The sequence below is a fragment of the Artemia sp. Qi Xiang Cuo genome, chromosome 2 (assembly GCF_049724085.1).
Source record: "Artemia sp. Qi Xiang Cuo chromosome 2, ASM4972408v1, whole genome shotgun sequence".
Taxonomy (NCBI): domain Eukaryota; kingdom Metazoa; phylum Arthropoda; class Branchiopoda; order Anostraca; family Artemiidae; genus Artemia; species Artemia sp. Qi Xiang Cuo.
In genome coordinates, this window is record NC_142795.1 from 40,396,449 (window position 1) to 40,423,847 (window position 27,399).

General features: G+C 37.7%; 2 protein-coding genes across 6 annotated transcripts in view; one reads left to right on the forward strand and one right to left on the reverse strand.

The window, feature by feature from the left end:
• LOC148955226 (uncharacterized) overlaps positions 1-15,453 on the reverse strand; it is a 30,236-nt gene extending 14,783 nt beyond the window's left edge. For 3 of the 4 annotated variants that reach the window (XM_089100979.1, XM_089100962.1, XM_089100971.1), the window contains exons 1-2: positions 15,321-15,453; positions 1,513-1,720 (exon numbers count right to left, since the gene is read on the reverse strand). In XM_089100979.1, coding sequence (XP_088957105.1) covers positions 1,513-1,700 — 188 coding nt within the window. In that variant the 5' untranslated portion in view covers positions 1,701-1,720; positions 15,321-15,453. The remainder of the gene's footprint in view (positions 1-1,512; positions 1,721-15,320) is intronic. The other variant, XM_089100988.1, reaches the window with a different exon arrangement.
• The window catches only part of LOC148955225 (midasin), a 348,425-nt gene that overhangs the window by 164,810 nt on the left and 156,216 nt on the right, over positions 1-27,399 (forward strand). For both annotated transcript variants that reach the window (XM_089100939.1, XM_089100949.1), the window contains 3 exons: positions 16,774-16,924; positions 17,914-18,104; positions 23,417-23,625. In XM_089100939.1, the coding sequence (XP_088957065.1) occupies positions 16,774-16,924; positions 17,914-18,104; positions 23,417-23,625 (551 nt within the window). The remainder of the gene's footprint in view (positions 1-16,773; positions 16,925-17,913; positions 18,105-23,416; positions 23,626-27,399) is intronic.

Consider the following 27,399-nt stretch of genomic DNA (forward strand, 5'->3'; position numbering starts at 1 on the left):
AGGAAATAAAATTTCATTTTATAGCCCTTTTTTAAACGCTTTTATTTGACTTCGTTTGTTAAAGGGATCAAAATTACTCAGAGAAATTCTTCAAATATTAAAAATAAATAAACAAATACCCATTCACAGGTAATTCTATGGATGTGGACTGTTTTGAACGAGAGTTTGACGGGGTCTCGGCCGGATATGTTTTGTGCGTCACTGGCTTGAGTTCCGAGTATGAAGTACGGACTACATAAATTGTCTGCAAAATTTGTCTAAGTCGAATAAATATTTGAAGGATGATCTTTGCATAATTTTTAAATTGGTATTTTCTATATGGTGCTCTCGTGGTTCAATTGCCCTTGGGTCACATTATAAAAAGTAAGATCCACTAGATAGGCTTGGCTATATTTGGTAATAATTGAACCTGACTTGATAATATATATAAAAAAAAAATGATATTTCAAAAATTTCATCTTGTTCCAAGATTTTAGCTTAACAGACGAAGTTAAAAATTGATGACAATATTTATCTTTCTTTTGATATTTAGCTCCTGCTATTTGGAAAAGTTGAAATTTTTAAGGCTAAAATCTAAAGCATTGAACGTTTGTGAAATACTATTCCATGGAGGCTTTGCGTGTTTGACGGGCTTAGCTACAGGTTACATTTTCAGAGATGCATTTCCTTCATAAAAGGTAGCGGACACTGCTCAAGATGGGAGCAGACGCATTTACGGCTTTACGTGTTTGACCGCCTTACGCTTGTATTCTACCATGCAGTTCTGCCGTAGAGAAGAAAAAAATGTTGATTTTTTGGGCTTTTTGAAGATAAAGCATACGTTTTATTTATTTATATATTATTATCATTATTCTTATTCTAGTATGGACAATATAAATGCAGTAAATTCACTAACTTGCTCGTTTCACAAGAGGAAAACAGCCCAGTCTTCCAAATAGACTTACCTATAGATTTACTGATTATAATGTATCAGTATAGTCATATTGGGGGGCCTACAGCAACTGAATGAATATTATAAACTCAAAGGCACGTACATGTACTAAATGTGGTATCCCGCACTCCTGAGCTGAAAAGTTTTCAATCTGTATTGAATAAATTCAACGTACTTCTTAGAAAAGCCATATCTTGCCTGGAATTTTATGAAACTAGCCGCATCTATACTAGTTGCATGAAAAAGAAGGAGGTGCGTCTAATTCATGTAACGCCGTTAAATTGCACCGCGATATTTCTTCTGAAGAAAATGGCTGCAAACTAAATGCACGACAAAAGCCTGCTTATGCAATGGTGATTTACCCTCACTGAGTAAGCTTATTCCTTATTTAGTAAATTTTTTTTTTTTACTAATTTTTTACTATAATCAGAATACCCCCAAGGAAAAGTAGAAAATACAAGAAATTGTATGTATGCGCTAGAAAGTACTTCAGTAGATGAATAAGCTACAATATAATTTAAGGCTTAGCGAAGCAGTATCGTATTCATTCATAGTTTTATTAGTTGCCATGACTTACTCACCTCCTGAGTGGTGGATGATAAAGTATAATAACAATAAGTGTCAGATTTGCCGCAACTCCAAGGGATGCTATAGTCATAAGTAAACCAGCTTCGGTAGCACCCCCTGGATGACATTGGAAGTGCTTTGGGCCGCCAAATGTTCCATTCACCGTTCCGCTGCTCCCGAAGCGCAGATTTGCACCAATCATTGTGGTGCATTTATTCAAATCTAAAATAAAAGTTGGGCTTAGCTACAGGTTACATTTTCACAGGTTACATGATCAACCCACAACTTTGATTTCGCATTTGAATCATCGAAACAAAGAAATGATTTTAGCGAACATCTCAGCAGCTTACACTGTAGAGTTACGACAACATATTGTACAATCTTTGTTGTAGGCGTGCCGATATTATTTGCGATTCAATCTGTATGATTTGAGGCACTAAGTGGGCTCATGGCCCCTCGAAATCCATCTTCGTCTCATTGCCAATTTTTTATCAGAAAAGTTGACATTTTGTGCCCGGTTTGAAGCGGAATAATAAATGACTTTTTTTATGTGTATGTTTAGAGGCCCCAAAAATGGTCCCTTGGCCCCTTCAAGACCACCTTCCATTGTGCCAAATTTTCAGACAAACGGTCGTTTTTTTGTTTTTGTTTTTCTTCGCCCGATCGGCTTGAAATTTATGCAGCAAGTACTCTAGGATGTTATGACAATAGAATGATGATTTGTAGAGGGAAACTTTCTTCTCTACCAATACGGTGTTTGATCATAAAATATCTCATAAGTTAACATGGTATTTACGTGATGGTAAGACAGCAAACCTTATTGATACCTTATTGAAACCAATACAAGATACTAGGGTATATAGGAGTGCTGTTATTGATCTTAAAAGTAAAGATCACCATCTAGTAGTGTGTCTAGGGTTGATTCAAATTTGAAATTTCGGAAGGGTAACTAGTGGAGAAAAAATACGGTTTGACCTCGGGGAAATTGCAACAGATTTTTTTTTACACCAAAATGTTTAGAAAAATCAGCTTAATCACACAAAAAAATCCCCCCGAATCCCCTTTGTACAACTTCTCAAAATCTCCCTTGAAGGGCTAAAATGAGGGGGGAAATCAGAACTTCTATTTGGACGTATTTTTGGGTTTAAGGGGTCGTTTTCTATCAAATCAAGCATGAAGAATCCAAATCCGACGTCAGAAATCAAGTTTTCCGTACCCCAGTATCAATTTTCACCTTCACGGAACGGGGGGGGGGGGGTAAAGTACACCGATAATTATTTTCCGGAGTCGGGCGGCTGAGGGATCATATTATATAAAATAAAGTACTGTATTGCTAAATATGAGGTCGAAAAGCTTTTTTTTTTTTACTATTTACCTTATTTCCAGCTCTAAGCGGCCTGTAATATGAGGGGTTGTTAAGTATAATATCTTGAAAAACCCCTTCTTTAATCGAGATCAAAACTTCAGATCAATCAGTTATAAAGAAAAAACGTTTAGAACTCAGGTAAATTAATCACAAGAACATTTTGATTTTAAAGCACAACCTAAAGCTAACTCTTCTTCCTGCTCGTCTTCGTTATCGTCCTCATCCTGTCTTGCTGCAGCGTTAGTGCATAACGCCCCTTTACACTCCCCGCAGGCAAAGCTGCAGGGCAAACCGTTCCGACGGCAGCTGCATCTGAGCGACTCACACCCGCTGGTGCACTGGCACCGCACCATCTTCAGTAGGTTCTCCGATGCTGGTGAAGCATCTGTCATAATGGGAAGATACAAATTCCGTGACGAAGAGCGGCGCCAACCCTACTCTTCGGGCTTTAGCGAATTTGACGTGTCTTGCCACTTCATTATTTGAAAATAGCACCTGTAAAAGTGATACTTTGCGGCAGCCAAAGTCGGCGGAAGCCGCTCTGCCTGAACTAAAGCATTTGCACTTGCAACCCGCACTGTAAATGCTCACAACCGGAAATCCTCCAAGGTCTTCTCATTGCTTTCCCCTTTGTATATGCGGAGCAAAGCTTTCTCTCCAGCTTCGGCAATCTTCTGGTGGTTGGATCATGGTTTCATCAAGATCTTGCAAGCATCCTTAAAAATCCCATCTTTAAGTGACAAGGAAACCACTGCTGGTTTCCCTACGCCGTCAAGTCTAGATGTTGTATCGCAGCCAGACATTGCGTGGCAAACGAGTAGATTTTTTGCTACTTCGGTTCCTAGTTTGTTCTTGATCCTTTTTATGTCGGACAATGTCTGTTATTTCCATGTGTGTCTGTCTGCATAAAGATATCACATGCATCAAGCTTGGCATGGTACAGCAGAAGGACTAATAGGTCGCTATCATTCCCAATCAAAGTAGTCGATGAAGTTTCAGCGCAACTGACTGCAGTTTGTACAACTAAGACATCAGCATCATCCTGAGCATGTAGAACTTTGCATCCTGAGTTCGCCAGCCTCTCAGTAAGTAGGTCGATGAAGTGTTGTTTATTTTTGGAATTTCTCAAAAATTCCTCCTTACTTTTGACAATCTTCATGTTAGGAAAGACTTCAATAGTTGCACACGACAAACCTTTGGTTCTCTTCAGCTGTGTGCAATTTTTCGTCGTCGGTGTATCAGTGTAAGAGTCAAAAACTACCGCTGCCCGGCCGAAATGTCTTGTGACATAATCTACGTAAGATCCTGTCACCTCAGAATATGTGGATCCGGCAGTCCATGGGATCTTATGGACTAGCCAGCCACCGTCCAAAACTCTCTGGGAGTATGGCAATGTCTTTGGACCCTCAAGTCCCTCAATTTTTATCAGTGTATTTGTTAGAGAGGCTTTGTCGGCTGTCCTCATCACCTCGGACGAACTAAAGAGCGATGGTGGAAAAGTACAGAGCTCGAACGACAGAACCTCATTCAAGTCAGAACCACTGGTACTAGCCACTGCAGCTAGACCTTGAAAGATTAGAGCAGGGTCGACCATTACTCTCTCGCTATATATCACCACAGATGACTTCTCATCCATAGTTACAACTTTCTCCTTTCTTCTGAAAACATAGTTGTTAACTCCTTTCACTTCCATATCCTTCTAAATCGTTTCTCTCACAGATTTGGCATCTTCTGCATTTACAGATGATAAAGCACGGACACCAATAACCATATTCAACAGCTGTGATTCCTGCCTGAAGGGTTCTAGGGGCTCAATGTATCGAACTATCTTTTTTCGATGTCTGCAATGTCTCTAGCTCTCCTCGAAGATATCTCTACTGCGTGATTTCAATAGTCAAATCCGCAAGGCCAGTCAGTTTCTGTAGCGTTCGTTAACCAGAACCAAAGTAGGCATAGCAGATGTCCAAATTGTCCGCTGTAATTCAGTCATGCCTCTACCTGTTGTCAGACTACCACTCGTTTTCAAATTTTTCATTCGATCTGTTTGATCACCGAATCAAGAGGAAGTGCCGGCCAGTAGTTATCAGTTTTTGGATTAACAGGTACTCCTGTAACGTTCTTTACTACTCTGGGTTGTCTTTCCTCAACTGAAACATCGACTGCGCGAACAGCCAAGTAGACTTCTTTTAAAGTTTGTGGCCGGAAGCAGAAAAGAAATGAAGCATTTCAAACAACGACTGTAGATAGAGCTCAAGGTTGGCATTTCGTTCAGCTGTCAGGTTCTTGCTCAGGATTTCAAGTAGGTCCAGATACTGAAACCAAAGACGGGCAGTTCTGGACTCAGATAATCGTTCTTTTGCACTTTGAAATAATTCATAGATAAGCTCTGCTGCTTCCGACACCTGCGCTTCGTCGATGGTATCTCCTTCAAGGAACGACTCGTGCGCCTGTTTTGCCTTTTCAAGGGGCTCTGGTAGCATGTCATTGCCATCAAACGCTCTGTTGCCAGTTCTGATGATAAAAGGTTCGGATAAAGGGCTACCTCCAACAGACCATGGCCTCGCACTTCACGAGAGACAGCTTTGCCTTTTAACATACTACGCCCAGTGTTAGGTGCGTATACTTGACTTAGGATTTCCAAAAGTCCCGAGTCAGCTATAAGGAAGCCAATGGCTCCTAGGAAACTCATGCGTGTGTGAAATCCACCCAGGACAACACTAGTATTTTTTAAAGCACTTGTGGCAGGCTCTGCATCGACGATACACTTCGCCTTCCAGTAAAGCGGTTGGTCAAAGGTAATGACTAGAGTTTTTCCTGCTCGATTAGCGCGCTCGTTAGCATGCATAAGTTTAGAATAAATACAGGAGATATTGCTTGGGTTGTGGTTAATCATTGGCAAAAAAGAATATTCGATTTTCCCGAATGAGGTAGCTTTTGGTGTATTGACCACGTAAAGACCAACCAGCTCATGTATGAGCTTTTGAAAAAGCCAGAGGTACACCAAAGCGTTTCAACCTTCCAATCATTGTCATAAGTCTCACAATAGTTTTTCAAGCAAACAAAGATCCTTGGTTATGACTTAGTGGGCTTTCGGTAAGTGTAGAATTCCACGGTGCCGATTGACTTAATCTCATCTCCACTTTCTTCTTTTCTTGGCATTGAAAGCTCCGTTGCGGACAACTCAGGTGTAGACACTTCAATAAGTCCCACTCCACGAAAGGTATTCAGGCCGTCGATAGTAGCAATATCATAATCGACGTTGTCTCCTACATACTGAAAAAAAAAATGTGCTTTCTCTTTCGACTCTTCCAACAACGTTTGTTTACTGTTTTTTAAGACAATCCAGGCACAATCAAATCAGAATTCAACCCATCACCACCTAGAAGAACAAACTCAGCTTGAGCGATACACAGTAGATGGCATTGCACAAATGAAGTTTAAAAGCAGAAATGATTATCCGCTCTTTTCAAAAATCAGAAGCATAATCCTAAATATTATCTCAATAAATACTTCTACTCAACGCTCGCGGATCCCTGTTTTTTCTTTTGTCTTTTTTTTTGGGAGTAAAAAAAACAAAAAAAAACGGCACAAACCTTGTATATAGCCTTGAACACGCCAGTATTATAGCAAGTACTATGGTAGATGGCTCCACTGATTATAAAGAATAGCACTAAGGAATGGAAACTGCAAACTGGGGGCGGGGGGGGGAAGAGGAGTCTGAAATACTGGTTTGAAATTAAACTGTTCGAGACTCGTATTCTAAGGTGCCATTCCCAGCTTGATAGGAAATGGTGAATCAACCGACAAGTGATTAAAATAACTAGTTCATGCTGGTCAACTTTCACAGCCGTTTTAGGTAAGATTAGGTACTTGACCAAGTAAAATCAAGTTTTTAACTTCATTTTCGAATTCGCCGCCATTGATTTCATAGAAAAAGACTTTAATTACAAAAGGTTTTTAACCCCATTAACAAATAATCCAGCAGCCTCTTAATTTCAAGTTTTACCCCCCCCCACCCTCTGCCCTTTATGGGTGGAAATGGGCATTAGGGTACTGAAAAATTTAAATCTCAAGTCATATTTGGATTCAGCATGCTTGATTTGATAGGAAACAACTATTTAAACTCTAAAATATTTATAACCACAAAAATCGATTTTCCCCCTCATTTTCCCCCTTCAAGGGTGAATTTGGGATACTTGTGCAGGGGGGATTCGGGGGGATTTTTTTTTGTGTGATTAAGCTAATTTTTCTGAACATTTTAATGTAAAAAAAAAATTTCTTTTGCAATTTGCCCGACGTTTGACCATTTTTTTCGTATCTTTCCTCCACTAAACTACCTTCCGGGAAGTTATGATGTTCGTAGACTCCAAGATGAAAATTTGAGAGAAACTTTCCAGGAACAGTTGAACACTAAACTTGAGAGTTTAAAATTTGACAATGTGGAAGATGGTTGGAATAATTTTAGAAAAATAATTTGTTAAGTTGCTGAAGCTTAGGGAAGAAAGAAAATTAGTGAAAAAGCATTATGTTTAATAGAAAGGAGAAAGGGACCTGTACAAGAATTATCTGAGTGATAGATCATATGAAAACAAAAGGAATGTAAAGAAAATGGAGAAAGTATTAAAATATGAACTAAGGAGGTGTGAAGTGGAGGCCATGGATAAAATTGCCGAGGACCTGGAAGATGCAGCTAGACGGCATAATAGTAAAATATTTTACTGGCATGTTAAAAATTTGAGAGGGAGTAGTCAATCCAGACTTGTCCCAGTTGAAGATAGGAACGGAGCCACAATTAGTGACTAGGAAAGAGTTGAAGAGAGATGGGCAGAACATTTTGAGAATGTTCTTAACCAAGATAGAGTTGTAGTAAAAGATATAGAGGAAAACAAAAAAGTTTGTTATACCTTGGATGTGAAGAAGATTTTTTTTATGAGGAAGAATAAGCTACAGTACTAAAACGATTAAAAAATAATAAGGCTCCAGGTGCTGATAGTGTGGTAAATGAGTTTCTTAAATATGGTGGCTCTGAGTTCAGTAATAAGTTACTGAAAATTATGAATATGATTTTTGAAAAAGGGGAAGTACTTGTACCTAACGATTTTAGGAAAACCTTAATTAAGCCACTTTATAAGAAAGGTGATTAGAGTGAGTGTGGTAATTATCGAGACATTACTCTGGTCTCTGTAGGTAGCAAATTACTTAGTAATATGATACTTTTTAGACTGTGAGATGATGTAGACAAAGTTTTAAGAGAAGAACAGTGCGGTTTTAAGAGAGTTTTAAGAGAAGAACAGCCTCGTGTCGACCAAATTTTTACTCTTAGGTTATTAATTGAGAAGTGCCTGAGTTGTCAAACACCTTTGGTCCTCAGTTTTATAGACTATGAGCATGCGTTCGATTCTGTTGATAGAAGAGCTTTAGCAAAGGTTCTATCCTTGTGTGGTATACAAACACATTAAATTGATTAGTGCTATGTACGAGAATGACATTGCGGCGGTCAAGGTAGGAATTCAGGTTAGCAGCTGGTTTCGTATTAAATCAGGAGTTAAGCAGGGTTGTGTTCTATTCCCCTTTATATGGATTACTTTGATGGATTTTGTCTTGAGGAGCAAGGAAAGGCAATGGGAGACCACGGAATCAAATGGGGAGGGAAAAGTCTCCTGGACTCAGATTATGCTGTTGAAGTTAAGCATCCTAGATGAAAGTGTGAGCAAAATGAATGAACTTTTAGAGGTTTTGCGGGTTCAGGGTGCTAGAACAGGTTTGAAAATTAAGGTTAAGAAGACTAAATCACTAAGGCTAGGAATAAGTGAAGATGAAAAGGTGACGTTGGGTAACGAAAAGAAGCTTCACTTACCTTGGTAGTATTATTAGTAAAGACAGTGGGAGCAGTGAAGATGTTAAAAGTAGAATAGCCAAGGCTCAGGGTGTATTTTCACAGTTAAAAAAAAAGTTTGGAAGAACAGGAACATAAGTCTGTAAACTAAGATTAAAGTATTAGAAGCTACAGTGATGACAGTGGTCAAATATGGCTCTGAAGTATGGGCGCTCCGGAAAGCGGTTGAAGATTTGCTAGATATTTACCAGAGAAATTGCTTACGGATTGTTCTGGGTACCCGGCTGACTGACCGTATTTCAAACAGTAGGCTATACGAAAAATGTGGTTCAATACCGCTCTCTTGGGCTATAATGAAAGAAAGGTTGAGGTGGCTATGGCATGTTGTGCGGATGAAGGATGACAGATTGCCGAAGATTGTCCTATTCGGTCAACCGTCTAGGGCTAAACGGAAAACAAATCGTCCTCGTGTGGGGTGGGAGGACGTCATAAAGAAAGATGTAAAGGAAATGGGAACTTTCTGGGGGGGGGGGTGTGTGTAAAAAGGGAGGCTTTGAATAAATTGGGATGGAGGAGGAGGGTCCGTAGCTGGGTTGGCCTCAGGCGGCTTGGTTCTGCAGTGAGTTGTTAGTAGTAGTAGTAGTATTTTTAGGGAAAGTAAAAAAGTGTTAGCTTGTATATACGGTGTATTTTAAAACTAACAACAATGATTAGGTGTCAAGAAATAGAGAATAAAGTTTTTATAAGAACACAGCGTTTTTGTTTTTTATTTTTTTAAGGACCATGTAATCATTTTACTTTTTTTGAATAAAAAATTTCTTATTGAGGCAACACTTGTAAGATTTTAAGGAGCTTGACAGTTATAGCATTTAATCAATGGTGAAGAAAAAGAAAATCAAATTGTTATTCCCATAATATTTTTGTCGGCGAAGTCGACCAAAGATTGGTGCAATAAAGTTGTTCCGTTAGTTTGGGAAGGTTTGCCAGAGGATCTGAGGAATGTTGGGGGTCTGCAGGAATTTTGTAAATTGTTAAAGAACCATTGCTTTGATGTGTATATTTTGGATGGATTATTCTGGACCAGTTAAGTTAAGTTTTGAGGAGGGTTTATTTGCAGCTGAATATGTAAATGAATATAAAAATTATAAATTTGTTGGGTGCTGTTTGGAGGTTCGGTGGTTTTTGGGTCCGGTAAGTTGAGCTCTAATTTTTTTTTCTCTTGGTTTATTGATTTATAAGGAGGGTCATCTCCCGTACAAGTTTGCTTCAGGGAATCGAAGATGTAAACTTTATTTTTAAATAAACCCAGTGCTACTGTGACGAAAAAAAAACTTTTCGTTGCCCTAGCGACATAAATCTGGTTATGTTTATTAGTTGTGTTTTGTATTAAATTATTACAAGTTTCACTTAAACTGGTTTGTATTGGGACAAATGTTCTGTATTTTCTCATCTGATTAGATTTCCTCTTAGTGGAATGTTGTGTTTGATTTGTAAATCAGTTTGTTCTGGATTTCCAAACTTATTTGCAAATTTGTATTTGTTCAAAATGTTGTAAACTGAGTTTAGCTTCAAGGAAAGGCATTATTGGCTTCTTTGAATTTAAGCGGCCATTGTAAAAAAATAATAATAATAAACACGTATTTTAATGAGAAAGTATGTTGAATTTTATAAAAGCAAATTGTTTACTTTGATAGATAATGAACATACAAAAGGATTTTTTTTTTTTAAGTCGAAGTTTCATAAGCGAAAGCTGTTGAATGTACTTCATAATACCTCTATTTCGGGTCTTTGTCTTTAGAATGAAACAGTTAAAGATTGAAAAATAAATAGAATTTGTTCACGATTTTTGTTGTGATAACGATGGATTTTTTGTTCTTTATTTTTTTTTTTAAGGTGAAATTCTATTTATAGGATTCTTGCTGTCTTATATATTTAATGGGAAGACATTTTGAAGCACCTACCTCCATTCCTTCTCCCTTAAGAGGAATCTGGAATTTGATGACCTTTAACAATCTTTTTGGTTTAAAAGTTAAACCTTGTAAAAAAGATCTTCTGCTTAAACGATGCATAAGAAAAGTGTTTTGAGTCTCGTACACTTGCTCAATTCTAACTTATAACGTTTTAAAGTTTTGTAAATCTCGTTCTTAGTTTTAGGAAAAAATCCTTGCTATAGCTTAAAATTCTAGTGACATGACAGGAATTACATTTTCATTGCATTTCAGGAATTACTTTCTAACCCATAGAAATAAGAAAAGGAAAGGCATGGTAGCTTGGCGATATTTCCCGGGCTATATTTTTGGCCCTGGATTCATTCCTGAAAGTTTTATTCACCTATCTCAATCACTTTTCAAAATAGAAAGAAGCCGCTAAACTAGAATTTTACCATTCAGACAATTCAAAATTTCGGACTTAGCGTGTACATTTATATATTGATGAAAGGTTCAATTAAATACTTTTTACTGTCAGCATTGTGAGTACATTTTTCAGGGCTTGAGCATGAACTGACAGTGGAAGAATAGAAATTCTTACCCATTTTTTTAACACTAAATTATCTTTTTGCTTCTAAAACGAAATTTGCTTCTGTTTTTTTTTTAAAAAGTTCAAATTTCTTCATTGATAAGCTCTTTCATTCGAAATTAGCTATATACATAAAGTGGGTTTGGTTCCCAGGAATATCTTTTTGAAAACCTAAAATAAACTCTTAACCAAACATCCATAAGATCCCAAGTTCAACAATGTATAATAAGCCTTTCTTCGAAGGCTTGATGATGAATTGGTCTAGATAAAATGAGCAATTCTTCATAGCTTTAGGCCCTTACTTGAGAGGCTATAGTGGTCAAAGCTATGTTTGAAGACTTGTATTTTCCCCCTCCTTTTTGATTTAAAAAAATGACAAGGCGCGATGTTTAGCCGCGATAAGTCACGGGGGCAAAAACTGGCGTGGTAAATAGCCTAGTTACCCTCTCGTCCCTTTTGACTCTTAAAAAGGGTACTAGATTCACATTTTCCTAATAAATGGTCAAAAAATTCTCTTTATGGTTCTTGAGTAAATAAATTGGACAGTGCTATTTTCATCATTGCAGATTATATTTTGAGTATATTTCCCCCTTCTTATGAAATTATGAAAATGTAATATGCGAATAACTTTTTTTTGGGTACCATTAACTTCAGTTCGCTCTTTACTTTCAGTCGTTACCTTTCTGGGATATGCTTTTTAAAAATGAGTGCATTACATTTACAAAAAAAAGTGAAATTATCTGAAAATGATCGTATAGAAGGGAGAAAACCATAATTGAAAAAACAAAACACCCAAGCAGGAACCAAACGCAAGACAATCTATTTCGAAGTCGAATGCTTACCAACAGAACGACGGCTCGAATAATGTGATTTGATATATTAGTGGATGTAGCCTACCTTAATTGCGTAATTTACTAAGGGGGCTCGGAGGAGGAACATACGAGAGGTGTTCTTGCAAACTTCTTGTTACGGGTTTTGGATCATAATTATTACAATGACGATTTCGTTTTATGATTCCAAGCTTTTCTACTTAAGAAGTGACATCAAAAGTATTGTTTTTAGTGCTATTGTAAAATTGACGCTTACGGATGATAAAATTGATAAACATCACGTAGGTATGAGCAATAGCTTTCAAATGAGCCATTAAACATCACTCTAAAAAGTACTGGTAGCCCACTAGCCCCAGCTTTTCCACTTGAGATATGGCACCAAAAGCGCCGTACACAAACGATTTTTCTTTACAGAAAAATCGTTTGTGTACTATAAAAGATCGTATTCATGTGCTTGCCGGCACAGAAGGGGGGAAGGCGAGTGAAGGAGAAGGAGAAGGAGGAGAGTGAAGAGAATGCTTCAAGGAGCTTTTTCCACACAAAAACACATATAGCGTATCTAAAAAAATTCTTTGATATTAGCCACATCTGACTAAATTTTGACTGAACTAAAAGCATCTCAATTCAATGGGATAAACACCAACCTTTTGTGGATACACATTTATAGCATTTGAAGTAAGGGACTCTTTGCTAGACCTAAGCCTATCTTGTAAAAAAGGGTTTTACAGCAGAATCTTTAATTCTGGCATCCATGGCCACATATCCCAAAAATGCATGGCTGACGTTCACATGAATTCTATATCCGGCTATCAGTCTGCAAAGAAAATGCCCCATGTCAAGAATGGTGTACTTCAAGGTTGCAAAGCAGGCAATCGCTGTTCAACGACGCTATTATCGATAAAAAAAAGAAGCAGTAATCATGTCTTACTTCTTTATTCTTGTCGCATCAGTTTATCGCTTCTAAACCTTAGGAATGATATCTTTCAAGCATCCGGCTTGATATCAAAATTTCCAAAATGTAGGCATCAGTTACAGAGGGCTATAATACGATTGACTTTCATTTAATGCATCTATTGAGCCTTATGGGGGAGATTTTGTTGAAGTAGTTTTTTGTTTATGATTTTTATTGTTAAATAAAGAACTCAGAACTATGACTGAACTTTTTTTTATTAACGGCACAAAACACAAGGTAAAAAGTTAGCTCTCTGTCAACATTAATGATACCAGGATTAAACCCTACGACAGAGTCACATATCTGCGCCTCCTAATTGCGTCCGGCTGCAAGAACACTCGGTAAGGTCTCGGTAAGGTATTTATACGATACTCTCTTAAATTTTTGGCACTTACGGCACTTACGGATGGCAAAACTGATTAAAAGCACGTAGATATGAGCAATAGCGTTCAAATCAGCCATTAAACATCTCTAAGGCGTTCTGGCAGCCCACTAGCCCCTAGCTTTTCCACTTGGGACATGGCATCAACAGTGCCATTTATAATGCCATTTGGTACTTGCAGGTGGTTGAATTTATAAAGAAAACGTAGATATGAGAAATAGATTTTATGTGAGCTATGAAACATCTGTATGATGTTTTTGTAGCCCGCTAGCCCCACCCCTTGAGAAATGGCACAGAATGTGCCATTTTTGTGTTATATGGCACTTGCAGATGATGGAATTTATAGAAACACGTAGATGTGAGAAACAGAAAAAAGGGGGGGACACATCAGTGCTACCCATGCAAAAAAGTGATTTTCTTTGTTGTTCAAGTTTGGGGACTGTAATTTCCCTGAATAAGGCTTTTGACTATGCTCATTCCAATGGCACACGTTTCATTTTGATCTGACGCCATTTCCGAGGGGTTTCAGGCTTTTTTCGAAATCACCGTAAATTTGTTTTCGCAATAAACTTTTATTTTTGATACAAACGGAAAGAATAGTTACCATTCTTGAATCAATGTCAGATGACAATTTTTTTTCACTAGGCGGTTTTTTTCTAAACACGTTTTTGAACTTTTGGTTACTATGGGCTGTTGTTTGCTCTTTACTAGGTTACAGCTACCGTTGCAACCATGATACGGCTTTTGCAGCTGTTCACCACTTCTTTAGGGACTGTTATCTTCTATCATGAACAATTTAGACAAATACCGGAAATACACACGATTAATAAGAAAATTTTGTTAGAATAATTTGAGAGACAATCAGAGATAAAATTAAAAAAATTCCTGCTGAAAGTAAGGAGTAATATTAAAACTTAAAGCGAACGCAAACAATTGTTCCGTATATGTCTGGCCTGCCTTCCCCCTCCCCCCCCCCCACAGAAAAAGGATGATCGCAGCGCTGCTTCTACATTAAATTTAAATAAAAAACGGGCACAGATTAATTTTGAAAAATAAAGTTTTCCGAGGGAAGTAAAGAGCGAAGTTGCAACTTAAAAAGAACAAAAATTACTGTTCATAGCCTATCTAACATATATCGATAAAAATAGTGTTAATAAATCAGCTGGTGACATTTCCCCATGTTCGTAGGATTACAGAAAACTAGTGCTTTACTGGAAACACAAAAACAAGAATATTGATTTCGGAGTTAAAAGTTAGTACTTACCCTCATAACAGCAAATTAATCTATAACACGATCTGTGATATCAGTAAAATTATCTACACAATTAAAATTGTCTTAAAAATTTAGGCATAAAAATAAAAATTTTATTAACACATGCAAAGTCATTAAACACCATAAAAATAATGGATTGATTTATCAGGTAACCTGTTGGTCTCACCTAGTATTATTCGAAACTATGATACAAATTCGATTTAAATAATGATACAAATTCTAAAGCGAGTCTGTAGTCCTAATACTATCAAGATTGGTTCACTTCGAACTTGTCTACAAAATAGTCATAAAGTGTCCTTTTCAAATCAAAACTACAGTCAATCATTGGACTGAGCTCATTGTGCAGAAGTGATGCCAAATTGAACGAATAAAAAGCAACAATCCTAAAATGCTTTATTTTTATATTGTTAAAAGTCTCCTTAAATGGTTTACTTATACTGTATCAAAACTTCTATATGGTTTTGTGTTTTCAGTAAAGCGCTAGTTTTTTGTAATTCCACATACATAGGGTAATATTACCATTTGATTTATTTGTATTAGATTTATCGATGTATGTTAGATAGGCTGTGAAATAATAACTTTTGTTCGTTTTAAGTTTCAACTCCGATCTTTACTTCCCTTGGAAAAATTTTCTTTTTTTTAAATTAATTGGCTGAGGCCTCTTACCACATATTTCATTTTTGCCAAGTGTTCAATTTAAACTTGTATTCCTTTCAAAACATGTAATCCTTTTTGTATTTTATGTCTATCGATCACGCGACATTAAAGTATCCTAAGTGGTTTTGACTGTAGCTTGATCGTGAACTGGAGTCAACTGAGATATCCTATGATTGATTCTAGGAATTCTCTTGTTGCGCACCTCTCTCCACTGCGCTTATTTGCTGCTTTCCCCTCTTTCATATAGCTTTAGATAGCTAGCATTTTCTTATCTAAGCCGCAGGTGTTTTTCTCCTACTATTAAGCCGTGTTACTACGGTTTTCAGATTAGTGTAGTTGACTCCAGGAAATCGACCAAGAGCTGTCTTATCTTTCATTTATATGAATTTCTTTTTTCGATCACATTTTTAATACTTTTTTCTGTATTTATCTTGTATAAAATGTGGTATCGTCCCCGCTTTCGCCTCAAATGCAATTAGACTGCCCACCAAAACGTTTTATTCTGAGTATTTTTTCCTCTTTCTAATTAGCGATCCTCATCATAAAGATACTAGGCAAAGAGTTTTGGTCTTGGTAGCGGTATTTTATAGTAAATTAGTATCTGAACTTTCAGCTCAAAACAGGGTCATGATATTATACAACAGTTTTGATTTACTATTTGAACTTGATCTCGACATATTCCCTTCAATTTTACTTGCAGTGGTGCTGTCAGAAAATAATTATTGGGGGGGGGGCTCACCGGGGGTCCCTGGGCCAACCAACGGAAAACTTTAAAAATTCTACCGAGTAGATCAAACAATATTTAAAAACAGAATCTAATTTCTTCTTGAGCGGGGATACAACCCCTCTACCCCCCCCGGTTACTTGCGGGTGCGCGCCTGGTTACTTGTAATTTCTGTAGTTACTTCCACGACTTCTCGTCCTCGGATTTTCTTTTCTTTTAAGTCAGTGGTATTTAATCTTATGCCGTTCTTCGAGAAAGTTAAGTTTGGGCAACAATTCAAAGCAGTTTTTTAATATTTAAACACCAACAGAAAATTCAAACTAAAATAATTACCAACTCCCGCAGTTTTCGGATTGAGGAAAAAGTCCTTTTACTGCCTGGCTTCCGTGCAGCTAATAAGTAATTAAACTTTGGCAAATATCAGTCTAAGATATATGAGGACAAATTAAGTTAGTCATCAAAGTTTGCGTCTGCTTACGACAAATTTGTAAAGTTAATTCGAATGTGTGACTCTAACCTTTTCTGTGTAGAATTGTACAGGGTAACTGGTAACGCACCCTTCAATGTCAAAGTCTTATTGAACATAAAATTGGCGTTCTTGTTTGTTCGTAAGACCCGTAGTAGAACACTATAGCGTGAAAGTCACAAACTACTCCTGGTCTTTGCTAAACCATTTGTGGGGCTGAATAGTTTCAGGGGAAATAAGTTAAGAAATATCCATATTTTCTCTTTTTTTAGACTGATCTTGGACGGCATTTGGAAGAAATAGTCATAGACATTAAGAAGCGTTTACATTCTCAAGTGCGATATAATCTAATCAAGAAAAACTATAGCGCTGCTGCGTCACACCTAACAAATTTGCAGAACTACTATGACCTTTTGAAGAATGGTAAGTATTAATCCGTCTTCGTTTAAATTTCTCTCAGTGTGACAGATTTTAGATTAGACCTTTCTTCTTCTTTTAGTAAATGTTCGAGGGCTTGAAACATTTATTTCGAAAATAGTTGAGGGTAATGTAATTCAGGTGGCTACAGGAGTGCAAAGACTGAACAGCTGAGACTTAATTATTAGGAGAAGAGGGTCTTCGGTATTTCATTGAATTGTTAGAATTGTTATTATACCTATTGGTGACATTTCCAATAAATAGCGAGAATGGTTTACTATGATGTCGTTCAATAAAGTTTCGAAATGATCGGAGAACGTCAGCAAGAAAAGGCAAAATTAAACAGAAATATGTTACTTTGAAAAAAAAGCTCAAAATCCCTAAATTATGGAATCTGGCTTTTCCTATTCTTGCTGTTCTATTGAACATAATAATAACATTATAAAATCAGTTGGCTCTTTTTGCGATGGAACTACGGTTGTCACTCTTATTAGTGAGTTACATTCATTTGATATTGAAAGTTTCAAACAGGGAGATTTCACTTAGCGTATCTTAGTGACCACTGAGATTTTTATTGGTTTTTAATATTTCCTGCTAATTAACCCTTTTTTGCTATTACACTAATGAGACTGGAAATTATGAGTGTTAATGGAAGCAGATTTTACGGCTGGAGTCTTTAATAATAGGAATAATAAATAGGATCCCGCTAATAAAAAAGGATCCTTAAACTCGAAATTGCTTGACGGTAGAATAGCCATCTGGCTCTACTTTTACCTTTGCTACTAGAAATCCTTTCCGGCGTAAAGCCGACTTAGGTCTCCATACTAATGAACACTCCTGTTATAAGTTCTTTAACTGATGGTTTCATAAACTCTGAATGTACATGCTTTCTAACTAATAAACTAATTATATCAATTTTGACTACAAAGACCTACTTAGTTGCCTCTTATTCTTCATTTTTTGTTTAACCTCTAAAGCTAATTTTCTATTTTTAGGCTCGCCTAGAACGGTATCTGAAGAAGTTCAAGGTTTTAAAAAGAAAATAAAGGTACTTAAACATGTATCTAGAACTTTAGAAGATGAAGTACTACTAGAACGCCTGGGATGTCTGCAAAAGAGGATTGAAATGCAGAAGGTTGTTACTGGAGGAGGTAGCTTCGAATGGGTTGATAGTATTTTTGTTAAGGTGAGGCTCTATCTCCTCAAAGGGTTTTGTTTGTTTGTTTTTTTGTTGTTTTTTTTTAAGGCAAGATAAATCTCACTTTATTTCCTATTTATAAGAATAGTACTTGCTGTAAACGACACAGCATTGTAAACGATACTAGCCTAGTAAAGGACACAGCATTCGCACGGGATTCTGATTAATGGACAATTCTTCTGGGCTTGGTATGTTTTGATGGTCGTATTCGGGCTGAGAAACCTCTTCCTAGCTAATTTATCTATTATGGGCTGCCTCCCCGTAGTAGCGTATTATTTGTGGGCATGGATATATAATGAGTCGGAGGTAATAGGCTTGACACTGTCTGTGCAGGATTTCGACTCTTGTTGATAGAAGAGCATTGCCAAGTGCTGAAAACCATGTTGTGACCAAGATGGGCCCAGGACTGCACAAAGCCTCCATTCATGGAGGTCCCAGGGACTTCTTGCTGTCCGGTTCTAAGCCGGTTTAAGCACTTCCGGTGTAGACCTTAGAAGATGTGTGGATCCGCGTCCTGTACTGGTAACCGGGACCATTGCTTTTCCTGAGTCCAAAATACTTCAATGATTTAAAGGATATGAAAATTGGAACTTGGAATGCTACGACAATAAAATATAACTATAGTATTGACATTTTGAATTACGAATTCAGACGATTCGCACTGAAATTATTAGGAGTTTCAGAAACTCATATCCCAGGGGTAGGAAGAATGAAATTAGGTGATATAGAATTTATTTACTCAGGCTGCAAGGATAGGGTACATAGTCAGGGAGTAGGGTTTAAGATGAATAAGGAAGCTGCTAAGTCTTATTTAGGCTGGGAAGGTATTAATAATAGAATGCTAATTGTTCATATTATGACTAGAAAATTCGGGGTATTAGCTATAGTAGTATACGCCCCTGTAGAACCGACTGACGGAGATACTATTGACTCACATGAATTTTACTTACACTTACAGGAGCAAAAAGACAGGGTTCCAGGTAGAAATATGGTGTCATTGCTGGGAGATTTTAACGCCCATGTTGGTAGAAATAGGGATAGATGGTATCCTAGCCTAGGTAAATTTGGTGCAGGAAACAAAAACTGTAATGGATACAGACTTTTGCAATTTTGTAGGTATAACAATCTAGTTATAACCAATACGGTGTTTGGTCATAAAATGGCTCATAAGTTAACATGGTATTCACGTGATGGTAAGACAGCAAACCTTATTGATTGTTTTATTGTAAACCGAAGACTGGCAGGATCAATTTAAGATGCTAGGGTACACAGGAGTGCCATTATTGATGTTAAAAGTAAAGATCACCATCTAGTAGTGTCAAGGGTTAATTTAAAGCTGAAATATCAGAAGGGTAACTACCTTCCGGGAAGTTATGATGTTGGTAGACTCCAGGATGAGAATTTGAGAGAAACTTTCCAGGAACAGGTAAATATTAAACTTCAGAGTTTAAAATTTGAGAATGTGGAAGATGGTTGGAATAATTTTAGAAAAATTATTTGTGAAGTTGCTGAAGGTGTATTAGGGAAGAAAGCTAGAACTGCAGCTAACAATATTAGTGAAAAGGCTTTATGTTTAATAGAAAGGAGAAAGAACTTCTACAAGAATTATCTGAGTGATGGATCATATGAAAATAAAAGGAATGTAAAGAAAGTGGAGAAAGCATTAAAATATGAACTAAGGAGGTGTGAAGTGGAGGCCATGGATAAAATTGCCGAGGATCTGGGAAATGCAGCTAGACGGCATAATAGTAAAATATTTTACTGGCATCTTAACAAATTGAGAGGGAGTAGTCAATCCGGACTTGGCCCAGTTAAGATAGGAATGGGGTCGCAATTAGCGCTAAGGAAAAAACTAAAGAGAGATGGGCCGAACATTTTGAGAATTTGCATAACCTTGCAGGAAAAAATATAGAGGACAATGAAAAAGTTTGTCATACCTTGGATGTAAAGGAAGATTTGTTTTATGAAGAAGAATTAGCGATAGTACCAAAATTGTCAAAAAATAATCAAGTGCAGATGCAGATAGTGTGGTAAAACAGTTTCTTCAATATGGTGGCTCTGAGGTTAGAAATAAATTACTGAAGACTATGAATACGATTTTTAAAAAAGGGGAAGTACCTAACGATTTTAGGAAAACCTTAATTAAACCACTTTATAAGAAAGGTGATAAAAGTGAGTGTGGTAATTATCGAGGTATTAGTCTGGTCTCTGTAGGTAGTAAATTACTTTGTAATATGATACTTTTTAGACTGAGAGATGCCGTAGACAAAGTTTTAAGAGAAGAACAGTGCGGTTTTAGAAAAGGTAGAGGATGTGTCGACCAAATTTTCACTCTTAGGCTAATAATTGAGAAGTGCCTGAGTTTTCAAACACTTTTGGTCCTCAGTTTTATAGATTATTTGCAAGCGTTCGATTCTGTTGATAGAAGAGCTTAAGTAAAGGTTTTATCATTCTATGGTATACCAGAAAAATACATTAAAGTGACTAGTGTTATGTACAAGAATAACACTGCTGCGGTTAAGGTAGGAAATGAGGTTAGCACCTGGTTTTGCGTTCAATCAGGGGTTAAGCAGGGTTGTGTTCTATCCCCCTTCATGTGGATCATTTTGATGGACTTTGTCTTAAGGACCAAACGAAAGGCAATGGGAGGGCACGGAATCAAATGGGGTGGAAAAAATCTCCTGAAGTTAGATTATGCTGACGATTTAAGCATTCTAGATGAAATTGTAAGCAAAATGAATGAATTTTTAGAGGTTTTGCGAGTTCAGGGTGCTAGAATTGGTTTGAAAATTAATGTTAGGAAGACTAAGTCACGAAGGCTAGGAATAAGTGAAGATGAAATGCGACGTTGGGTAATGAAAAGATTGATCAGGTGGGCAGCTTCACTTACCTTGGTAGTATTATTAGTAAAGATGGCGGAAGCAGTGAAGATATCAAAAGTAGAATAGCCAAGGGTCAGGGTGCTTTTTGACAGTTAAAAGAAGTCTGGAAGAATAGGAAGACAAGTCTGCAAACCAAGATTAGAATATTAGAAGCTATAGTGATGACAGTGGTCAAATATGGCTCTGAAGCATGGACGCTCCGAAAAGCGGATGAAGATTTGCTAGATGCTTTCCAGAGCAATTGGTTAAGGATTGTTCTGGGTACCCGGCTGACTGACCGTATTTCAAACAATATGCTATACGAAAAATGTGGTTCAATACCGCTCTCTAGGGCTATAATGAAAGAAAGGTTGAGGTGGCTAGGCACGTTGTTCGGATGAAGGATGACAGATTGCCGAAGATTGTTCTTTTCGGCCAACCGTCTAGGGCTAAACGGAAATCAGGTTGTCCTCGTCTGGGGTGGGAGGAGGTCATAAAGAAAGATTTTTAGGAAATGGGAACTTTATGGGCGAGTGTAAAAAGGGAGGCTTTGAATAGATTGGGGTAGAGGAGGAGCGTGCGTAGCTCTGTTGGCCTCAGTCGGCTGGGTGATGCGATGAATTGTTAGTAGTAGTAGTAGCAGTACTTTTTGTGAGCCCAAAATTATTCCGCTATATAAGAGAATTCCCGTCCTATTAGCCTAACAAGTCAAACTGCCAAAATTTTCACCAGTATTACACTTCAACGGATCAGAGCCGTGTCTTCCTCGGTCATTTAAGAATACCAAGTCGGTTTACGCCCCGGGAGATCGACCACTGACCACATTTTCACTAGAGCACATATTTTAGGGAAATATCTCAAATATGGTCGTGACCTCTACCAGCTCTCCATTGACTTCAAAGAAGCATTTGACCTTGTTTGGAGAAAAGGCCTTGGTATATTCTCTTCCATTACGAAATTCCACAAAACCAAGTTTACCTTATCAAAGATATGTACTCTAAATCTAGGAGTCGTATCATGACTAGTAAAGGTCCCATTAACAGCTTCCAAACGTCCGCAGGAGTCCTTAAAGGATATATCTTGTCCCAGAGCTGTTTAACCTCTTCCTTACAGCAGTTTTATCCCTGGTGGAAACATCGTGCAGCGCACATATAGGGGCATCCTGGCAGACAAGCTAGCTTATACCGACGACATCTACGAAATGGCTGAAAAGCCTGAGGACCATCAAGCTGTTGCTAAAGAAGTTCTTGAAACGATTATCTCTTTTGGAATGACCATAAATGCATCCCAAACCAAGGCTATGTCCTGCACACGAAACCCACAGGATACAAGCAAGCAAGACTGAAACTTAACGGAGAGAGTATCCAGTTGGTCGAAGGCTTCCCCTACCTTGGCAGTCTAATCACCAACGGCAACAACCACTCAAAAGATATAAAAAGACGGCTCGCCCTCGTGAGTTCCAGTTTCAAAGCCCTTTTACCCATATGGTGAAGCAAAGATCTGTCTCCGCGACTTAAGATATCACTTTTTGATGCTTTGATTATCCCCATCACAATCTACTCATATGAAATATGGACGCTGATGGTAGATGACCAGTGTCGACTCGCAGTGTTTGAAACTAAATGTCTCCGCCGCATTGCTGTGATTGCGTATCTTAATCGAATGTAAAACGTCAAGCTTCTTGAGTGCCTTAAAATCCAATCAACAATCCTCACCGAGATCCAACTCCAGCAACTTCGGTGGCTCGATCACGTCAAACGGATGGGTCAGTTCCATCTCCAGAAAATCATCTTCGAAGACTAAATTCACAGTTTTTGTCCTCGTGATCGTCCCCCAAAGAGGTGGAAGTGAAATGTTGTGCCTCATCGCCTTTCCGACCTTCTTCGTCTACCAGAAGGCCGGGAGACATACAAAAGGCACATCCACACCATTACGAAGAAAGAAACCCCAAGAAGACCTTCAAGGACGGGCGGTACTTAAGTCAAGGATAGCACTTGCGTATGTACTTATAAAAAAAGAAAAAAAAAGGTATAATAGAATGTTGTTCTATGTATTGTATAAGAGAAAAATTGAGTATTATATAGACCAAGTGGAGATATGTTCTGGTAAGATTAGAGTTTGTTCTTGTTCAAAAAATTATAGTGCCTGAGGTTTATTAATGAGTTTATTCCTTATCTTTTGAAAGTGGTTTTTTTTTATGCTTTTTTTTACAATTTTTTCCAAAGATATTACAAGTTAAGCTAGTTTTAGCGCCGTCCGGGGCGCTTGCCCCCTCCAGCCCCTCCCCCTAGATCTAACCCTGTAATAGTTCTCCAAAATTTTGTTTTGCGATTTCCTCGTTACCTCCCTCTAATGGAAGGAAATCACCTTCTCCTCATTACCTTCCCTCGTTTGGCGTAAGATCCAAATGGCGCTTCTAATTTATGATTACTGTTGCAGGCACTGAAAGAAGGTCATTGGCTTCTAATAGATAATGTAAACTTTTGTGGAGCTTCCGTGCTCGATCGCCTTAACGCTTTACTGGAACCAAATGGTAAATTAGTGATAAGTGAGCGTGGAATAATTGATGGGAAAGTTCCCACCATTCAGCCACACAAAGATTTTCGTCTGTTTTTAGCCATGGATCCTCAGAATGGAGAAATTTCCCGGTAAGTCCTTCCAAGACTTCCATGTTTCAACAGAAAAGCATACTTATTGTACTGTCGACGTTACCTTCAACTTTTTCTGTTTGATGCACCAACATTCAGCATGAATCAATGTATTTATCAAACTGAAATAGCTTTAAAATTTGAAAACATTATAGATCCTAAATCTTACCTTGTGATGGAGTGAAGCAAAGCAGAGTTAAACACACAGATAGAAAAAAGGGGGATTTTATCGATAAGAGAACGAAACAAAGAGGAAAGAAAACTGAGAAGCACGAGGAAAAGAGGAGGGTGTTGAGGACCAGAAGAAGACGAAAACGAGCCAAGTGAAGCCCCTTGAAAATAAGAATATGTATATTGATTATTATCATTGTAAGAAGAAATAGTGAAATAAGATTTAATACCGAGGGGAGAATCTGGCAATTCATGCCGAAAAGTTGGCGCGATACGGTTGAATTAGGAAAGAGCCACATGTATCCGATGCAATACTGCTTTTTTCTCAAGCCTCCTCATGTAGAATGTATTAAGTCTTAGAAAATTGGAGAAAGCGTCCATTGATCGCAGGTTCTGAGTAAAGGTTCCTTTTTTAAGGGCTAAAACAGTAAGAAGGAAACCAGATGCCTTATTACCCCCAGCTTGCCGTTTAGCATCCTTGGTTCAGCACTTAATATCACAAAAATTTTCAGGAATGTCGTTTTAATCAAAACGGTCGAAAGACAGTAAATATGCCTCCAGCAGATATAGGATCTGCGAATTAGATATGCCGTACCCTTTCCGCCTTATGCCCATTCGGGGATTTTTTAGCGAATGGACCTAAATGACTTAATGTTAACTATAAAAAAAATCTTCCAAATGGGAACTATGTTCAAAATCAAAATACGATAAGTATTTATCTTGCACATAGAGTTTGATTTTCATCGAAGGTGGCATTTTAGAGTTTATTGGTTTTTCGATAACAATTATGATTCTAAAATCGTCGTCATAATGCAGTCGTCGAAAATAAAATCACTTACTACGTTTTTCATTAATAGTGGGACATTTTGCTGAAATCCGGGTCACGCAAGGTTTTTATGTATGTCACCAATGCCCCTTCTTTGCCCAGTGTCGTATATATTGACGTTTTGTACTTCTTTTGATCGTTCGAGGATTGTTTAGGGAATGGTACTATGTTTAATTGTTAATTATCCAAAATAATTGAAAATAGAAAATTATGAATAAATTATAATTCATTGTATTGTTGATTACAATAAGGTGAAACTTGCCCACCACTTGGGTAATATCTACTCTTGTGCTCTGGTTTTGGACGCCTATCTTGGAATATCAGCCTCAGATTCCCTCAGAACCCTCGTTGAGGGTTCAGAAACCCTCAACGATTATTTTTGCCAAAATTCAAGCTTTATTTGTGAAATGATTACTTAATAGTGTTTGGATTTGGGACAATCCTACGCCGGTCATAATGATTTTCAACGACAAGTATTTAATTATATGGTACTATTCCGTAAATGTTTCCCTAAAAGATGTACAGCTTGCTTATATTTGCGAATGCGGGCCCGGTAGCGTTAGGAAGGGTACGGGCGCAGTGGCATTACTATGGAGTTTTCGGTCGTAAAGATTAAAAAAATTCTTATGTAACCATGATTCCTCCAAGGAATCATGCCCACATTTCTACGGAAATGTATCTATGAAGCCTCTGTTTTGTATGGATTATATGCATGATTTGTTCAGGGATATTGAGTATAGGAGGGAGGGACCCCCCCCCCCAATATTTTAGACGATAAATAAAAAATTTTGAGTCGGTAAAATAGCGGCGCGAAGTGCTATTATTTTACTGGCTCGATTTTTTTTTTTATTATAGTGAATGGGCTGATTAGGGGGATGTATTATAGGGGGATGGAAATACGACATAAAATCAATTAAAGAACAAAACTTTCAGTCGGTAAAAATGATCAGCCAGTCGGTAAAATCCATCCACTCCCCCCCCCCTCCCCCCACAAAAAAAAATATTTTGGCTCGTGACGCCTCTGTCCTTTTCCGTGGGTCTAATCATGTCATGCTCCCCGCCCCCCGAAGCACATTTTTGGACTTTTACTGTTTTGACTGAAATGAATATTTGAAATTTAGATCTGATACCACGTGGGACCATGGATTTCCAGGGAGATTTGGGCGTTGAATGGGCGTCAGGTTGCCCTCTGATTGATCTTTACCCTTAAAATGGGCTATAGATTATTAAGATTTTCAATCATTTTGTTGCACTAGATTGCAATAGAATAATACTTTTGTTTCTATAACTTCAAAGCCTTTAGAAACCGTATTATTTATTTTAATTTGTGATAGTTTTATTGCACTAAAACTTTTATCTGAGCTGAAGAATCAAAATGTTCTTGGGTGTGTATAACTGAACTCCTTAAAGCAGAGCTCCGTACCTACTTTACGTGTATAGACACAATTCAACGCTTCCGATTGACAGTCGTTTTGGGATAATTTGGAAAAATGTAATTAGAAGACTTATTATCCCTTAGAGATCATTCAGGGAATGATCTTAAGTATTAAATTAGTGGCTTAAAGAATACTAGGCCTACTATAACTACTACTAATATCTTACTACAGTCCCTAGCCGCCAGAAGACAACACGGGTGTGCACGCTCTTCCTCCATCCCAAGCAGTTTCAATTTTCTTTAAACCCTCCCTTACAACCTCTTCCCACCCCGTTTGAGGGAAGACCAGCTTTTCGTATATTCCTAGATGGGTAGTCAAAAAATGACGATCTTTGGCAATCTGTCATCATTCTTCCCTAAAACGTGTCATCGTCAGCTCAGCTTTTCTCTCGTTATAGCCCTGGAAACGGGGATAGTACCACAATTTTGTTACGGCTTGTTTGATATACGGTCGAATGGGTACCGAAATAAAAAAAAATACTCCTCCGTGTTCTGAAGCGTCCACATTTCAGAACCATACTTGACAACTGTCATCACTGTAGGTTCCAATACTCTAATCTTGGTTTCCAGGTTCATATTTTTATTCTTCCAAACTTTTTTCAACTGTGGAAAAACACACTGGGTCTTGGTTATTCTGCGATTGATCTTCTTGTTACCCAAACTTCCTTTATTTCTAGCACAGCATAAAGATATAGCAGTAAGTTTACCGCAGATAATTTCTGGCTCTTCATTATCGGTGCGAACAAACAGCTCCTCCCACTTCTTCTTGCATTAGCGCGTACAAACAGCTCCTCTCATTTGATCTGCCATCAGCGGTCCAATTACCCTGGAACGCGTATTTTGGCAGAAACTTTCTCCAAATGCCTTTGAAACCAACTTGAGACTTCGAAACCCACTTTTAATTCCTAAAAACATCTAATAATAACATTGCACTACTAATTACCGATTTTCATATATGTATTGGAATAAATTAATTTAAGATTAGTTTCTTCAAAATTTAGTGTTCCAACGCTGAAGCCAAGTTTCGCGTTCAAGAGAAATCTGACTTGTCTACCTGTGAAAAGATGTAATGTCGCTTATGTTCCTACGTTCTCTGGAGTACTCGCACCTCGGTCCGGGTTCTTATAATGGGTGAGATGGGGAAAGATCATACTGCCTATAATTTATATACTGTGGTTTCTAGTCTAAGCGACTTAGTCTTGCTAAAAATTTACTTTCCAACCTGTTCTTGCACCATAACTCTCAAAACCTCAAAAAATTCATTTATTTTGCTAACATTTTTATCTAGGACACTCAAATTATCTGCTTAATCTAAGTTTAAGAGAGTTCTACCTTCCTGTTA